Raw genomic sequence first — 18,817 nt, 5'->3', positions numbered from 1 at the left:
AAAGTTCAAGGTCGAGTGCAATTCCTCGTACATTGGAAGGGTTATGGCCCTGAGGAGCGATCTTGGATACTGCAGAAGCGTCTCCACGCTGAGAAACTCCTTAGGGAATTTTTTAAGAGATTTCCTTCCAAACCTGGAAGTTGGGGTCCCTTGACCCCTCCTCAAGGGAGGGGTACTGTTAGAGATCACGGCGGCCGCGGGCGCCGCCGCGACTCTTCCTGCTTCTCTGGGGACGCCCCGCCTGTTGCTACGGCAACCGGGGCGTCACTTCCGGTTTCAGCGTCCCGGTTGCCTAGGCAACAACCAGGACGCAGGGGAGCTTCTGGCGCCGCGCTCGGCCAGCTGTCAAACAGCCGGGCGCGTGCGCATAGGGGGAATTTGAGTCAGCCATGCAAGGCTGTTGTGGATCAGTCAATTAGGGCTGATTAGGGAGTTAGGTTACCGCTGGCACTCTGCTGTTTCCATTTGCTGCAGGATCTGCATTTTTATGCTGCAGCTGAGGACACATTCTGGACTGTGTCCTGATTGGCCATCAGTACTATTTAAGGCAGTGAGGACTTAGCCTCACTGCCGGTTATAGCGTTCTGTCCTCAGTCCTGCTGCCTGCTTGTACTATCCGTTTAGGTTCCTGCTACCTTAGATTTGACCACCCGTGTTTGACCCCTGCTTGTTATTGGACCTGTGACCCTTCTCTTCTGACCTTGACCTTTTGCCTGGAATTCGGATTTTGCTTCTCTGCCTGTGAGTTTGACCCTTCGCTTGCCCTTGGATATTGCATCTGTGTCTGTGACCTTTAGACCTTGGATTTCTCTTATATACAGTCCACCAATCACTCCTCGGAAACTCCTTTAAGTCAGTATACGCTACTCGACCCTCGGTCGGCCCGCAGCCCAGTCTGTCCTCACCACTAGGGGCTCCAGCGAACACCTGGCCTTCTGAGTAGTTCCCGAGTTTCACTGTACTGACTTGGGAGTTCCTAACAGAGACGAGGAATAATTGCATTCCAATGCAGAGATATATCGGAATTCACAGACTCCTGAACTGAATGGTCTCCTTCTGCTAAGGAAGCAAATGTCCTCTGAGGTCTTCTGAGACATAATGTCTTGGTTAGCCACAATATAGACACAAGTTCTCTTGATGTCAATGCTCTCTTCTCTCATTGAGACTACATTTGTGAAGTGTGTCTACTTTCATGGATTCAAACTCAAATTCCTTAGTGGATTTGACCTCAGAATTCCCATAATAGTTTCATATTGTGATTTCCTGATAACTGGGGTACGTCCAGGTTAAGACCCTCTTTTCTTGTTGTCTATCAATTAATCAAGCAATGCAATGGTTGATAAGAAGTTCAAGTCATCTGCGCAGGCTACTTCATTTTTAATGGTCTCAGACAGTCCCTTATGGTAAACAGACATCTGCACCTTAGAATCCCATATAGTGTCAAGGACCCGTCTTTGAAAATCTGTAGTATATTCTACTACTGAGCGTCTCAAATGATGTAATTTCAATAATGCCATTTCAGTAGTAACCTTCTGGTTTGGATCAACAAAGGTTTGTTTGATTACTTTGAGGAAGTCATTCTCTAATACCAGGAAGTCTTGCTATATCGAGAAGCCCATGACAGGACAGTGTCATTAAGAAGCAAAAGCATGCACCAGACCTTTGACTTTTCAGACTGGAAATGTGACTCACACAGTTGGAAATGCATCTGGCATTGATTAATATCCATGAAACTTTTGAGGGTCCCCTCCAAACCGAGCTGGTGGGAGAGGGAGAGCAGCAGGGGATGGGTATGTTATAGACAATGGCGGTGATGGATTCTACAACTCTATGATACGAATTTCACGTTGAGACATCCTAAATACAAATTCCTGGAAACCATTACATCTCAAGCCTTTTGCGAGGCAAATTTCTTGCTTAACCTGTAACTCGAGAATTATAAAACTGTTCTTCAGGAATTTCAGCTTTGCCTCGCATTCTACTAGCATGGGGACTAAACATCCTACGCAGCGCTTAATAGGCAGATCTCTGGATAACGCCATTGCAGGGCTTGAATATCCTGTAATGATACTGGTGATAATACTTAAAGTCCAATAGCCGAGCAGATATATAGCGAGTAGTCAGATGTTTGCCGGGTCGGTACACAAGCGGATAGTCAGGATAATGTTATAACCTTCTGTATTGTACATTTGATAAAGGGCTTCAGGAAATGTATCATTGAAATTCGTAATGTTGATTCATGGGACAGAAAAAACTGACTAGGAAATAGTAGACAGGCATCATAATACCAGTATGTTTTTTGCTTAATGCCTGTGCCTACAGTTAAAGAGTGGCCCTTTTACCTTACATATGCATTAATGTGACACTTATCAGGTTATACCACAGCCTTATACCCCTGGCCCCTGTACTCCCAAATGGACGAGTTTTTTACACCTAGGTAAATGTCTATGACTATGAATTTTCTTGCTATAAATCACCACAATATATACCACAGTATATAGTCACAGGGGAAAGGGAACACAACACATACCGCACATAGAGAACCAACCACTTCTTTCTCTGTGCACCCTGCTGATATGAAGATAACCCCTTAGTGTATTTTGCTATTGGCAGGGCTCCCAGTGAGGCTGGCCACTAGTCACTGCTAATATCATCTGTCTTGGGACCTGGGCTATCAGCAGACAGGGGAAAAGGGACATAGAGTTTGCATTTAGCCAAGAAAGTACACCAGGGGTGATTTTAGCTCTCTTACAGAGACATTTATTACATATTTACAATATATATATCTTATAACATTACACAGAACATTTAATAAATTGGGGAAGTGGAGGCTTCCTGACAAGATCAGATCCCAGACAGGCTGAAAATATGATATTGAATTCTGCCTATGAGAATATCAGGTGAATGTTTTGCTTTCTTGCCTTGTCAGCTGACTGGTTTGCCTGGAGGCAGCCTTATGTGTCAGCCTGGCTCACTCAGCAGCCTTATCAGGTACCGAATCACTTAGGCAAACAGTTGGTTACATGTGCAATCCAGCTCCATTGCATACAGCATTCTCAGTGATTATAACATTCTAAGAAAAAATGTCAGTTGGCTGACCGTATTACTGCCTAATCTACAACCGTCCCCACAGGAGCTACAGTCACTAAATCTTAGTCCTGGCTGCTGAACCACAATCATTTGCAATAAACCTGGGAACACATATTACGATAGATAAAGCTACATTTCCCAATTACTAAATGGTGGTGAAAGGGGATTCCAAGTGGGCTTAGCTGTTATGTTTATGATGTCCAGCAACTTGTGGTCATCATAGCATGCTTTTTATAAAGTGAAAATATTTGGGGAAATCAAACAACAGTAGCATCGTTCATCTCAAAATGAACAAACAAATTGATACAAAAGTGATTAAAAAAACAGAGAGATGAACAAGATGAAAGCGGTAGTATTAGGAAGACATGTGGTTCACAGAGGTATGCTAAGGGAGTTTCTGTGTATTAATTTTTTTCTAGAGAAACCCTCTGCTTTTGGCTCCTATAAATTGATTGAAGCAACTTTCACTTTTGCATTTTATATAACAGAATGAGGACAGGTCAGACACAGATATAAAGAAGAAACTGATAAATGAAGGTTGGTAACGGTAAAGGAAAAGTTATCTTAGTGGGGTTGTGCTACATTGTGACTAAATAGGGATTTTATTTAGATTGTGTGAAACTTAATGGTTACACCATTCTTTGGGGAGCTGTTTCTGGCTGGGTGTGGGTTCAGTTTTGCTCTATTGCTCTTGGAGAGGAAGGGAAAATTTTAGTACAAAATAGTGTTAATAAACCACAAAAATCCTCATTTACATATTGCAAACTGCCTGACTGAAAGTGACTGAATATTTGTATTAATAGTTTGGCTGTGGGTTGATAATTTACATTCAGTCTGATCTGATATTCGTATCTCAATATCAAAGTAATCTTCAAACATCAAGACAAGAGACCAATATGCAGAACATTTACGGGAATTCAATGGACAGGACTAAGCAAGGTACGTGACAGTCTTTATTGTTGTTTTTTTATCTGCTGTCCTAATGTCCTGCCATGTCTGAGACTTGCATCCACAAATGTATTAAGTATCATGGTGCTAATACTAGTGGTACAGTAAATACTGGGAAGGAAACGTGTTTTTATGAAGAAACCTCTCTGCTAAATATTAATGCATATGTACATTTTGTACGTTCTTCATAGGTGTAGGAAATATATTATTTAGCAAGTGTCCCGTTATCTATGAACCAAGTTAGACTTGGTTACATTCAACCAATGTATCTCTAACCTGTTATAATCTAATACTTCATCTGTGTGCAAAGGACAGTGTAGAACAGTGTTGGCTAACCTGTGACACTCCAGGTGTTGTGAAACTACAAGTCCCATCATACCCTATATATCACTTACACTACACATAATTCTGATAACATATTAGCACCATGGAATGCTTTGTCAAACATGTGATATGTAAGTCTATCTAATAATGTCTTACGGGAGCTGTCCTGCACTCTATGTATACTCTTTGGATGGTGTAATACCTGATTACTGTTCTCCATAGAGGCCAATTGTCACAAACTTCCCTGAGGCAGTCAAAGTTATACTATTCTATATTACGTCTATATGCCTTTTAATACATAATAATATAATGCATGCACGGGGAGCAGTAGATTGGCGTTATATGCTATTGATAATCTATGATCTACAATTATACATAATTCCTACTCCATCATAGATCCACCCAATAGAGTTCCTTCTAAGGTTTAAGATGAAAGCATATTTTTAGCCCCCAAGTATATAAGCTTACATTTATAAATATTGAACTTCATCTGCAATGTTGCTGCCTAACCTCCCAATTGTTCTGGATCCCTATGTCAGGGTAAGAGATCTTGTATTATTATTATTACCATTTATTTATATAGCGCTATACAAAGAACTCACTCACATCAGTCCCTGCCCCATTGGAGCTTACAGTCTAAATTCCCTAACATACACACACACACACACACACACACACACACAGACAGACACTAGGGTCAATTTGTTAGCAGCCAATAAACCTACCAGTATGTTTTTGGAGTGTGGGAGGAAACCGGAGCACCCGGAGGAAACCCACGCAAACACAGGGAGAACATACAAACTCCTCACAGATAAGGCCATGGTCGGGAATTGAACTCATGACCCCAGTGCTGTAAGGCAGAAGTGCTAACCACTTAGCCACCGTGCTGCTTGTATGGACTCTTTCACACTTAATCTGCAAGCACAAAGTACTATTAACTGCAATAATTACATATTTATTTAAACAAATTAAACATCAATGGTCCCAACAGGACCTTGGATTACACCGCATATACAACATCCACTGCTAGCAAAGGTGGCTCATTGTCTTTTTTTTAGACTATCCCTTGTGGGTCTATATCTGGACTGGTGCAGAGGTTGTGAGGTTTAGAACAGGAAAGAAAATTTACTGTGGCTGAGCAAACAGGACAGGGTAGAGTGACTCAAAATAAAACCTTTATCTAGTACAGTGGTGCTTAACTTTAATTTAGTATGTGAGAAACTGTCCTGGGACTCCACTTGTCTATGTGCCATTGGTCTGGGATAAACAGTGTGACTGCGCCATTGTTCTTGGACTCCAATAGAAGTGGTTCATAATAGCAGTATTGAATATCTGACAATCATGGAACCACAAAAAGAGATTCTATAATTCCAGTTTGGGTATCAATCAACAAGATGCTCACCACCTATACCCTAGCACATATAGGCATAATGCCACATTACCTTATTGAAGTATTGTACTACAGAATTTACCATTTATCAATTGCCTCCCATATAACAAGTATGGAATTCCACTAGATTGTGGTGACCAGACACTTGTTTGGCCAGCCTGGACTTAGTTGCTATTAGTAAAGTAGAGGGTAAAAGTGTGCCCCCTCCCCCTGGTTACTAAATGCAGTCAGGAAAAGACGGTTATCAACAAAGCATAGAACATCAGAATTGCAGGGTAAAATCGTTAAGCAAGTGTGCTTAAAGTTTCATCAAAGGGCTTAAGTTTACAGTCATTTGCCGAAGAGCAGAAAATGACATGTATTATGTATTTAGCTCTCTCTGTTTGGTGGAGATCATTGCATTGTTACCTGCTGAAAGAAGGACTTGGGTGGAGGGAAGATACAAAGAGCCTTTTTTTGGTTATGTTGGTGCCCATTGTTCAACTTTATGTCCAGCTAGACTGTCTGGAATTGCTCACTGTAAAGTGTTTGCTGTTATAAGAGACTTGGGGAGGCTAAATGAGAGCTCTGAAAAGCAGGCATCAAACCAGAGGAGGTGGCTTATCTAACTAGTGCTCTAATGAAGCCACACCACCATGGGTACCAGGCCAGGAATAAAAAGAGGCACTAACCCACCAATTGGAGTCTTCTCTTTGGGACAGTATTAACTAGGAGTTATGTTTCCTTCTGAGATGATCTGGGACCAAAATGGTGAATCGAATCATAGACTTTGTGCACTACAAAAAGCAGGAAGACACCGGACTTAAATCCTTCCTTGTGGTAAAGAAATAAACCTGTGGCTCAGCAGCTCAAAGGGATATGGTAAATATAGCCACTTTAGGGTATGGTTGTTTATTAGGCTAGTTGTACAGTGGACTTCTTAGTACTTGTGTCTAAGAGAGTATAACCATGAGTTTATAATTTGTTATAATAAAGCCTCTCTTGTGCTTGTAATCAACTGTTTGTATAATTGATTCTGACCGTCCCTAAGGATACTAGGTGTGCTAGGCTGACACCTATGGCTGCCTTCAGGCTAAAGAGTCAGCTGGCAAGGTAAAAGAGATAACATTAGCCTACTGTCCTCCCACCACCAATATCTAATCAAAATCTCTGTTCAACAGTAAAACAATATATTAGGAGGTGTTAGCGCAGAGTAAACTGGCACATCTTCCTCAGTTTGGGAACTGCATATCAGCTTACTTAATTTCATCATGTACTTTTTGAATAAGTGATATATGAGTGACTTTGATTATGTAATGCCAGACAGCGTGGTTTCAGTATCTCAGAAACTGCTGATCTATTGGGATTTTCAAGCACAACAGTTTTTACAGTTTACAGGGAATGGAGCTCAAAACAAATAAAAAATCCAGTGAATGGCAGTTCTGGTGGCGAAATCCATTTATTAGTGACAATAGTCAGAGGAGAATAGCCAAGCTGACAGGAAGGCGACAGTAACAGAAATGACCATACATTACAACAGTGGTATGCAGAAGACCTTTTCTAAATATGAACCTTGAAGTAGAAGGGCTACAGCAGCAGAAAACCACATCTTGTTCAATTCCTGTGAGCTAAGAACAGTAAACTGAGGCTACAATGGGCACAGGCTCATCAAAAGTAGGCAGTTGAAGTGTGGAAAAACATTTCTGTTAGGGCTTGTGTCCTGAAATATTATGTGGTCTGCAGTACCTTTGTTCCACCAGAGGTGCTGCTGTTTTGGGCTGTTTTGGGCCTTTTGCGCTTTACCTGTAAAGAGTTCATCTCCACTCCCTACCATGACTGCAGCCACTGTTTTCATGTATTTTATAATTAGCTCTCTCTCTCTCTCTGCTTGGTGGAGATCATTGCCTTGTTACCTGGGAACAGACCACAATGTGTAAATACTGCAATCCTCCTATGAGGACATTTGCCTAGGTTACAGTTACCGTACCATTCCTATAATTCTGCTATATGGACATTTTGCTAGCCTGCAGCTACTATGGTGTGCAAATCCTGCTATATGGGCATTTGCCTAGCCTTTGGCTACCACAGTCTGTTGTCCTGCAATCCTGCTTTGAACATTTGGCAAGACCTCAGTTACCCCTGTATGTATTTCTTGATACCTGCTGCCTGGACATTTGCCTATTTTTCAGCTGCCACTGTCTGCATACCTGTTGCCTTGCTAGTTTGCATTTACTGTTCTAATTATGTGTTCACCTGCATTCTTGAATGTGAGATTGTGTGAACAAATCCTTATATGCTGTTGATATCCTGCCTACGATTATTACACTCAATATGAGATATAATTCAACATGTCACAAAATAAATAACATTTTAGCAATCTTGGTTCAACAATATCAGCAATATGCAAACATAAATCACCACAACACATAGGTCACTGAAGAAATAGACCTCACTTTGAAGTTAGGCACTACGCTTCAGTGAAATGGATTTTACTAGATAAATACTTTGGGAGACAACCAGTTGCTAATGAGTTAATTAGGCCATTACACCAAATGCTTCTGCAGCAGATTATCTAGACAAATCGATCACGATAGACTTTTAGAGGAATTATACAACATTTATCACACAAAATCATTAGAGATGAAACGATGACTAACCCAGCTTGTTCAGGTTAGATGCTTTAGCAGAAATGACTGTAGATTGGGGTCACTTTACAATAGGCAGAACCCTCGGGGGTAAATTGGAATCAGGTTAAAGTGAAGCTTTATCTGGACACATGAAGCTTATTTACTTGTAAGATGCAGTCAGTAATCAATCACACCCAGCAACTGTAGAACTGAACAACTTATAATTCTCTCTATCAGCAACCATTTTAGGTGATTCCACAAAAAAAAACAATCTTCTGATGTAATATAAACAAACTTTGTGACAAATTATGCCCCTTATACACTGAGTCAGCTTGCACATAACTTTAAAAGATCAAATTTGACTTGAATAAACTCTTCCTTCAGACAGCAGCATAACCTCTCAATAGCAATATCAAAGTCCCAGTCAGGGGTTTTAATAACATTTGAAGTCTCCCTTATTTGACAAAAATACTTGAACATTGCAAATCAAAATAAACCATAAATGTATCTGTTTTATGAGTTCTGCTGACAGCTGATAGGCACAGGCAAGCTGGGTCTTTTTCCTGTTTCTCCAAAGATGTTTCCTTGTGGGCTGGCTTTTAGTCTAGAACTTTAGCTGCAAAAATCTCTCAGGACAAAAGTTCAGCAATAGTATTCAGTGGCTCTTTTTGGGAAGATCCTCCATTATCTCAGACAACCTTAACACTTCACAGCAAAACATCCACTAGCCTCTAGCACTCTGTTTTTGTCTCCTCCCCTTTTCCCCAAGAATCTCCTGGAGCCTTCTAGTTAATTCTGGCATCAAATTGCTCATTTTGCGCTAGCTTTTAGCATCTTATAGCAGTGTTTGACAGTCTCTGCATGCTTCTAGTGCAGTTTGAGGCTGTAGTGATCAGCCTCGGGCTGTATTTTGCAGTTTGCCCACCCCAAAATGACCAACGCAGTTTGCATTGAACTTCCCAGAAGCAGTCTGTGAGATAGAGTTTTCTAAATCAGTGCATGCAGTAATACACCTGTGATTTGCAGTGTATTACACATAATCATTGCTGTGTTTACCCTCCAGCTGTAAAGGCTGCCCTACCTTGTTTTCACGTGTCGTGAACTATTTCACTATTTTAACTCCTGGTCAGCTTTGTGCAATTACAACATGCCGTAAATCATAACAGTTTTTTTGTCGGACAAATCTCAATTTCTGCTGTGACATGCAAATGGTAGGGTCAAATCTTGATGTAAACAGCATGAATCCATGTATCCGTCTTGCCCCCACACCTTACACCACCTTAGTGATGGTGTAAGGTGTGGGGAATGTTTTATTGACACACATTAGGTCACTTAATACCAATGGAGCACTGTTTAAATGGCACAGTCTACTTGAGTATTGTTGCTGACCATGTGCATCCCTTTAAAGCCACAGTCTTCCACCAGGACAATGCCCCATCTCTTCATCAGGATTGGTGGAAGTAATTTTAATAATAGGGAGTGGTGTAGTGCCAATCCTCGTCATTATGCAACCCATGGAATCACTGCTGATTGGGATCCATAAACATTGGTGGTAAACAAACTCTCACGAAGGAGCTTCATCCCCGTGGATGAGATTAAGTGGTGGTCTTTACCTATTGTTATCCCCAGAATGTGTTTCTATCAAGTGGTGGCTCTGGCTTCATGGGGACTCAAGGTATCCAACCACTATAGCTCAAAGACCCTTTGTCCATAATGGTAGCGGTCTGTAAATTGAGGAGTCTTTCACAGCAAATCCAGCGATATTTGGACCCAGGGTGACCATGGCCCTCTTACTGTCATTCTAACTACAAAATTTACGAACACAGTTAAACATTCCACAATTTAATAACATTTAGGAAGTGCCACTGGCATCCTTCCCGGGGAGAGAGAGTCCACTGCGGCTTTAACCTTTATTAATAGTGTATGGAACCTTTTCAAAACCTGTTTCACATAGGGATATAATCACCATCAATGCTAGGATCAGGCAGCCCGCCACTCCATTTAAACCTTGAATGTATTTTTTGGGGAATGTGAAAAGGCAGCTAGAAAAAAGTGTCCTGTTCCTAGGGAAGATGGCCATGGTGTCTATGGTGACAAGGGTCTGTCTCTTATGGGTAATAGCCTGAAAGACAAAAGGATAGGTAATCCCAAAGTGACAATAGCCCTGAAATCTTAAAACTTTTACACATTACACAAAAACATCATATTAACAACCCAAGAAACCTTAGGGCTGTGGTGGCATCTCTCTATTGAAGGGGTCTTTTTTGGGGGGGATTTTTCAGGTTGTTAGGTTTTATCCACTTGGAGTACGTTGGCTCAAGAAAGAAGAAAAGAAGATTTATCTTATATATAAGTGACAAACAAAGGTTTTAGGGAGTGTTTTGTTCAATTAAAGTAAATAGAAAATTGTTTATGATACTCATGATTTATTTAAGCTATAAATAAAGCTAAATCAAATAGTATTTTAGAATAGGTTTCATTGTAAAGGGGGATTCTCTACAGTGATCGGAAGTTGAACTGTGTGACGTTTACATTTTCGTATCTCTGAAGATTTTTTCTCTTGTCTGCACATTCCAGAACTGTTGGTATAGATATTAATGCCAATATAAAATGTGACGAGTGGGCACTCCTCACCTGACTGCAGGTGTAAAATGTAATATGTTGCGTGTATATTATGCAATAAAAGAGTTGAATGTCATTGACTTTACATCAACTTTCTCTCTGCAGGACACACTCAAAGCTATGATTTCAATGATTTCAATGATGACAATGATGACTATGAAAATGCAAATCCTGTTGGCTCAGCGCCAGTTATTCCCTCCAGAGAGAATAGGAGAATGAAGCATGCTGGCAAGACTGATCTGCCTTTAAAACGTAAATGAGATGTCATTACTTAAGAAATGATATAATATATTCAAATTACAAAGTCTAGTACACAAATGTGTATTATTGTGGTTAGTATGTCTTTAGTGTCTAAAGTTTGCTCCTTGTCCTGTATTGTTGTACTGTATTATGTAAAGTCTGTCACAGCGGTGATAATTCCCATTTTATTCATTTGACAACTTTCTGTGTGTGGATTAAATCCCCCAAATGTGTGCATTTTAAGCACACATTTGCATTTAAATGTTTTTTTTTTTAACTGTGTGTTCCCCAGCGAGCGTGTGGAAAACAGGGTGTGTATTTCACTTTCACCGAATATCAATCTTCACATTAATATCTTCTGCACAGTGCCTCTGCAGCTATAATAGAATCTACTCTTCTGGAAAGGTTTTCCACTAGATTTTGGAACATGGCTTATAGCCGCCAACACCTTGACAATAAAGGCATTGGTTACTATGCAAAAGTAAGCACATGTTTCACAAAATGTTATTTGTGATAAAGGCCTGTGTTATTACTACATAACCCTTAGTGATCTAATCATCATACCTTGACATGTAGGAACCCCGAGAAACACAAAGTTACAGAAGCAAAACCAGGTGCACTAAAAAGTATAATAAAAAGTATAATCTATCAGTGTAGGACTGCACAGAACACATTTTTAAAAAGTCTATGAATTCTCTTGAGCAAATATTTACTGGGATTGAACAAATAATTTCAAATTGAACTATCAGAAAATTGATATATCATTTATTATAAGTAAATATGTACACTATAAAGTAACCTTCTCTGCCTATTAACTAAACTATAGGTATGGATCTGCCTGTGAAAGAGCCTCCTTCTGTCTGGAATCCCATCAAAGGTAGCAATGTAATTTGTTTTATATATTCTTCTTCAACTTTCTACAGTACATCAATCTGTTAAAGAGAAATAGCTTTTATATTTACCTTCCAGAAATGTATGTTACTCGGTAACCATCTATGAAAATGATGAATAATGCTATAAAGTGTATTATCAAAATATTATTCAGCAACTGGTGTTAACTACATGTGGTTACTAGTGTTTTTATTATTTGTTCAGGCTACAAAACTACTATCTTTTAGGTCTCAAATAAGGAACAACAGTTACAAGAAACTTTTATTATTTATCTAATTAATGTGGATGCATCAGGAGTGAATTATGGGGAAAAAAACCTTGTGAGTTTAAGATTTAGGGCAGAAAATGTTGCAACAGACTCAATGTTACAAAAAGAGAGACTTTACCAATCACTGAATGTTTTTGGATTTCGATCCCGGTAGGTTTAGATTGGGACTTTACATTTTCCTGCTGAGTACACAGCTGTTATCTGCTATCATAATGTCAATGGTCAGTTCAGTGGAAACCCTAATGCCCAGTCAGTACCAGACACCACAACCTCTTGTCTCTTCCAGACAAGTTGTCATATTCACCTTTATTTTCAAACACTGGGGATTCCTGGTTCAGGGGATAAGATTCCCCAGGAGTTGGGTGTCATTGTCCAGCTTATCTGTAAGGGGGGTGCTAAGGGGATGAGAATTTCTGACTTCCCCCATCAGTGCCACTGTGTGGTCAGCTCCATAGAGTCATAAGCTCTGGAGAAAAATACATGGCAAGCCGAGGACAACATAGACAGATAACTCCCATGAGTAGGGAAGGACCAGTTACAATCTCCTTTATTTCTGATCCCCTGTAAGACCAATCCATCTCTTCTCATTGTCCTTAGTGACAATGTCAATAGGCCAGGTATCACATAACATTCACAGGTAGTACACATTAACCATGGCTTATACCCAAATGGTTATTAATAAGCAATAGCAGCAAAAGTGGTTACCGGTCGTCAGAGTTTCAGTCAATGCTTCTCTGGTTATCTCAAACTTATATTATCAAAATTTTAACCTCCTCTTGATTCAATTATAGGATGTGAAGTATCGTCATTAATAATTGTCATACTGTAGGCATGTTCACTTAGATTTTATTATTGACAATTTCATACAGTTATGTAAGTCTAGTATACTGCTTTCTGTCCTCTTGCACGAGTCATAATTATTTCAACCTTTTTCTTGTATCTTTAGGAATTGCTTCACAAGAGGCCCCAAATCTTCAGCTACCACATATCGGTGAGGATATTAACCATAGATGAGTATATCAGTAAACAGAGAATATGGGTGTTGGGGTGCACGAGTTGAAGATCAGACCATGTCATTGATGGTTGAGTATTTAATCATTAAGGAATCATTGATGGGAAAGTAATAGATAAAATCAAGTAAATATGAAAGGGGTTACACTTTTGTTGGACCGAAGGGGATGGATATATCTGAGAAAGGAAAATGCTACGTCCTGAAAGATGTGAAGGTTGATGGAAACTAAAATTTAACTTTCATGTCTGTGTTTTTTCTTCTATTTTTTTTAGGTCTCGATTTTTCATCAGGAGCAGTAAATGCCGCATTTTCAGATGTGACAGGTGAGAAGCAGTGGCTAGACTGATATTCAAATATATGCAAATTAGGCAAACAATATTACTGTCACTCACCGGACTGTTAGTGCCTCTAGTTTGGGACATGGGTCTCTCTCGCTCCTGCCAGTGCCTCTCCTGAGCCGAGGCCGTCCGCCATCTTTACTAAAATTGCGCATGTGCAGAAACCCTGAACTGTTAAAACCTCGCCTCTAGTCTCATTGGTTAATTAATCACCTCTCAGTACTTAAGGCACCTGTTGCCCTATTACCTTTGCCTGTTCTTGGTTCTCATTCCCTTGAGACTCTGAGGTGTTTCCTGTTTCTTCTCGTGTTATCCGTTTGCTGTGGACAAGTCTCCTCTTCACATCGGTAGTAGAACTTACCCGCTGCAGACTACTCTCGCTACCTCCATTACATGCCTGCACCTGGACAAGTCTCCTCTTTACATCAGTAGTAGAACTTACCCGCTGCAGACTACTCTCGCTACTCCATTTACATGCCTGCACCTGGACAAGTCTCCTCTTCACATCAGTAGTAGAACTTACCTGCTGCAGACTACTCTCGCTACCTCCATTACATGCCTGCACCTGGACAAGTCTCCTCTTTACATCAGTAGTAGAACTTACCCGCTGCAGACTACTCTCGATACTTCATTTACATGCCTGCACCTGGACAAGTCTCCTCTTCACATCAGTAGTAGAACATACCCGCTGCAGACTACTCTCACTACTCCGTTACATGCCTGCACCTGGACAAGTCTTCTCTATACATCAGTGGTAAAACTTGCCAATTGCAGACCACTCACGCTACTTCGTTACATGCCTGCACCTGGACAAGTCTCCTCTATACATCAGTGGTAAAACTTGCCAATTGCAGACCACTCACGTTACTCCGTTCCATGAATGCACCTGGACAAGTCCTCTCTTTACATCAGTGGTACAACTTGCCAATTGCAGACCACTCACGTTATCCGGTTACATGCCTGCGCTAGGACAAGGCTTCTCTACACATCTGTGGTAAAACTTGCCAATCGCAGACCACTCACGCTATCCCATTATATGCCTGCACCTGGACAAGTCTTCTCTTCTCATCAGTGATGTAAACTGCCAACTGCGGACCACTCACGCTATTCCGTTACATATCTGCGCTGGACAAGTCTTCTCTACACATCTGTGGTGAAACCTACCAGCTGTAGACCACTCATGTCTCCTTGTGATATAGCTACTACTCAGTATGGTACCTATGAGCTGGACTAAAGTCTTCAAGTGCCTCTGTATTATAGCTGCGAGTCCCTGACTCTTCTACTGCATTGTTGATTGGTCTTTGCCTAACATTATCCAGTTATCAAGTACTGGCCTGCTATATGCTATCTGCGTCTAAGGCACTTGGACTCTTTCCTCATTGTATCCTGCTTACTAATCTGCTGTACCATCACAGTTCCACGGTGCCAAGACTCAGCATTTATACTATTGACATTCCTTTCCTTTATTCTATTGTATGGTTCCACTGATTCACCACACTACCCAGAGGTCCGCACCTTTGGTAAGTGTAGCTACCCCTGGTGAATTCTGGGTAAAACTCCTAGTGCCCGTGACAATTACATTTAAGGCCAACTCCAATATTCATAAATGATTAATATTTGTTTCCAATACAGTCACACCATTGACCAGATGTCTGGGATTTTCAAACTGGCAGTATGTCAAGTTTGCATTACCAGACATTGAGTACAATACACTTGGGTTGTGGGTCGGCACTCATTTCACTTACTGATGTATGGTGGTTGCTGGTTGACCATAGCAATCCCTAAAATATTGGCAGTAGATTTTCCAGTTATAAAATCTTGTTGGTTTCTGTAATTTGAATGGTAGTTAGGAAGTCTGCATTAGAATAAGTGATAGTTTATCAGGAATAAAATAGTTCAAATTTACAAAAATAGTTAGACTTAAGAACTATCTAAGTACTGAACATAGCTAAAGTAGAGAAATGTCCACTTAAATTATTGGACTATGCAATACAATCCTCACATCAGACTAATTAGAAGCCTTCTATGCCAAGATCAATTCAAGTTCATTATAACTTTCCTGCTAATCCATATTTTCACAACTATGGGCAGCTCAGTGACATAGTGGTTAGCACTTCTGCCTTACAGCACTGGGGTCATGAGTTTAATTCCCGACCATGGCCTTATCTGTGTGGAGTTTGTATGTTCTCCCTGTGTTTGCTTGGGTTTTCTCCGGGTGCTCCGATTTCCTCCCACACTCTAAAAACATACTGGTAGGTTAATTGGCTGCTAACAAATTGACCCTTGCCTGTGTATCTGTCTATCTGTCTATCTGTCTCTGCCTGTGCGTGTGTGTGTGTCTGTCTATCCGTGTCCATGTCTGTGTGTTAGGGAATTTAGACTGTAAGCCCAATGGGGCAGGGACTGATGTGAGTGAGTTCTCTGTACAGCGCTGTGGAATTAGTGGCGTTCTATAAATAAATGGTGGTGATGATGAACTGTGGATGGGCTGCCTATCTATACTGTCGCTGTACCTTTTGTTAGCGATATTTCTTAAGTAGTCAGTGATCAGATAAGATATATTTATAATGTTTAAGTCACGTAGACATTTTAGCACTGCGCAAGTGTGAATTACAAAATGCAGGATCAATAAATATTACAAAGAACAAAGAAAGATAAACATGTCCTGGGAAACTGGACATAACTGTTACAAATCATAGTTGCAGTTCTTGCATGTCCTTGAAGCTTATTACTAAAACTAAACCCTAGTGTGACTTGCAAAGCTGTAGACCTGAACCCTGAACAATATTTGTTCTGAACAAACCAAGTTAACTCTTTCAACTTTAAATAGCACTCTGTCCTTGGGGAGAAGAATGTGAGTTTTACTAACATCAATCTGTCATTTCTTTTTCTCTTTTATAGATGTGAAATCATCATCATCTTATATAGTTAACGAGGCATTCCAACACTTAGAAGGTGATGAGATATACAAGATATTTAAATCACTTCTCTTAAATCCACAAGCAGCACATACTGTACTACGTGTCTATTTCAGGCTTACCCAATGGCGAGGAGCAGAAAAAGTCACGGTGTTCCCCGCTACTGGTCCTGGTGGTGGTGTTGGTGATCATCTCGTTCTCCATCTTAGCGGCCCTCAATGGGTTTATGTTTCTAGAATGTGAGTTCAATGGAGATGACTGCTCTGTCTAGTAATACACTGTTTGTGAATAACCCTGAGAATAGTACCTGGTCATGTTCTGTGTTCTGCCAGCAGTGGGATGGCCTTGTTCTAGATAGGTTCCAGATTGGACCCTGATAATTCTTTGAGATCTTTTTCTGTAATGCATTTAATTTGAATAACACAGTATAACCTTTTTGATAAAATATAACTGTTAGGAAACTGGTGGTGTTTACTGCTAAATAATGAACATATATTAATAATTTATGATAGATATCAAGCATCCTAAATAAAGGTTAGGCTAGAACCTCCTCTCATCAGTACTTATAGTTGTGAGGATCCATGGTGGAGATGGGGGGTTCTTAAAATCCATGCTTACTATTTAAGACAACTATGCCCCACAAAATTTTTTACTAAGGAAGCTGGATCACCCCATTTTTCTCCATTTATTTGTGTCATAACTGTAACTTTGTGTCAAATGTACTGCTATATTTAGGTTATATGATGGTTATTTTTGTTCCCGTGTTATACCTGTTTGAATGTATTAATGTATTATTGCGGTTTCCTATGCTTCTTTAGATTGTGAATGTGTGTTTACAATTTACCCAGCATGTTTTAGTTGTACTATTCACCAAGATGTGGCATGTTACATTTCTGCTATGGGTACAAGGGAAGGGGAATTGCTGGCCAAAACAGCAGTGGTGAGTAGTCATTGAAAGAAATGATCACACTAGTGAGCTCTGCCGTATACAGTTATTAGAGGCCAAGAAAATACTGTTAACAATTTCCAAACCTTATTCATAGACACCCAGCTGCTTCCTTTGTTCAGTAACTGTAGAGAAAGTCCCTGACCAATACAGAGGTGCCAGCGGTAGTCCCAGGGGCCCTCTAAGCTGAACCACATAGAGAACCTGATTCCTTTACATGCTGCATCTTGCGTAACATCGCTATGTGCATGCGCCAGAACGAGGCTCACACCAGCAAATCCAATTGTATGAAATTCAAGGTCGCACCCAAATAGAACTTCTGACTGGCTGCAATTTGAAGGGCTGACTGGGGGGTGGGAAGGGGAAGATTATCTTTTAGGTAAATATTTTTTAGCTGTATCCCTTGCACCAGCTACAGGGCAGATGTAAGTACCGACTGATAGTAATGACTGACACATATGCGTCCCACAACATGTGTTTGCAAGTAAGAGAACTGTAAACAGTTAATTTGGGCACAGTGCACATTAAGAACATCATGACTTAAGTATTTCATGTAAAAAAAAATATTATTGAATATAGTATTAATATTTTAAAATGGATTTTCTAGAAAATGTTTTTTGCATGCGCTCTGATGGTACTTTATATTGCACATATTCATGTGCGTCTACTGCTGTCTGTTCTGTCTGTCTGCATATGGCAAGTATCGTATAGCCAGAGCGTACTTAGACCCAGATTCAAATGGAAACATTTCTTGAGATCCACTTGTACTTGAATACGGACAGACGTGTGTGAGCAAGTTACATGTGGGGTTTTAAAAAGCGTTCCTAGATGGCCCAGTGTAATTAGTATGTAACCATGGGTATTGTGACAGCTTACACTGCATATCATGATTTTCTTTCTTTTTTTCCAGATTCCACTATTTCGGGAGAACTGACTGGTCTAAAGCACAATGGTAACCATCATCTTCACAGTCACTTAACCCTAGATGTTGTTAGTTACTTTCATCATCATCATCATCATCATCACCAACATTTATTTATATAGCGCCAGCAAATTCCATAGCGATTTACAATTCAGGGTAATCCCTGTCTTTATTTGACATATGTTATACACAGCCAAATCTTCAGGTTCCCACCTAAACTGAGTGATCTGGAAATGATAGTATTAAATAATTAAACCTGCTAGAAAAAATCCTGCAGATCAAGACAAGTGTTTTAGGGCAGA

General features: G+C 40.3%; 1 protein-coding gene across 4 annotated transcripts in view; it reads left to right on the top strand.

The window, feature by feature from the left end:
* The first annotated feature begins 3,451 nt into the window (after positions 1 to 3,451).
* Positions 3,452 to 18,817, top strand: part of LOC142151368 (uncharacterized) — a 31,492-nt gene continuing 16,126 nt past the window's right edge. Inside the window, exons 1-9 of one of the 4 annotated variants that reach the window (XM_075206936.1) lie at positions 3,452 to 3,470; positions 3,956 to 4,029; positions 11,086 to 11,232; positions 12,047 to 12,097; positions 13,326 to 13,370; positions 13,664 to 13,714; positions 16,631 to 16,684; positions 16,764 to 16,886; positions 18,504 to 18,545. In XM_075206936.1, the coding sequence (XP_075063037.1) occupies positions 3,987 to 4,029; positions 11,086 to 11,232; positions 12,047 to 12,097; positions 13,326 to 13,370; positions 13,664 to 13,714; positions 16,631 to 16,684; positions 16,764 to 16,886; positions 18,504 to 18,545 (556 nt within the window). In that variant the 5' untranslated portion in view covers positions 3,452 to 3,470; positions 3,956 to 3,986. Of the gene's footprint in view, positions 3,471 to 3,542; positions 3,638 to 3,893; positions 4,030 to 11,085; positions 11,233 to 12,046; positions 12,098 to 13,325; positions 13,371 to 13,663; positions 13,715 to 16,630; positions 16,685 to 16,763; positions 16,887 to 18,503; positions 18,546 to 18,817 lie in introns of those variants that run through there. The other 3 variants (XM_075206933.1, XM_075206935.1, XM_075206934.1) reach the window with 3 other exon arrangements.

The sequence above is a fragment of the Mixophyes fleayi genome, chromosome 4 (assembly GCF_038048845.1).
Source record: "Mixophyes fleayi isolate aMixFle1 chromosome 4, aMixFle1.hap1, whole genome shotgun sequence".
NCBI lineage: Eukaryota > Metazoa > Chordata > Amphibia > Anura > Limnodynastidae > Mixophyes > Mixophyes fleayi.
Note: the sequence above shows the minus strand (reverse complement) of the source record. Positions and strands in the feature narration are given on the sequence as shown.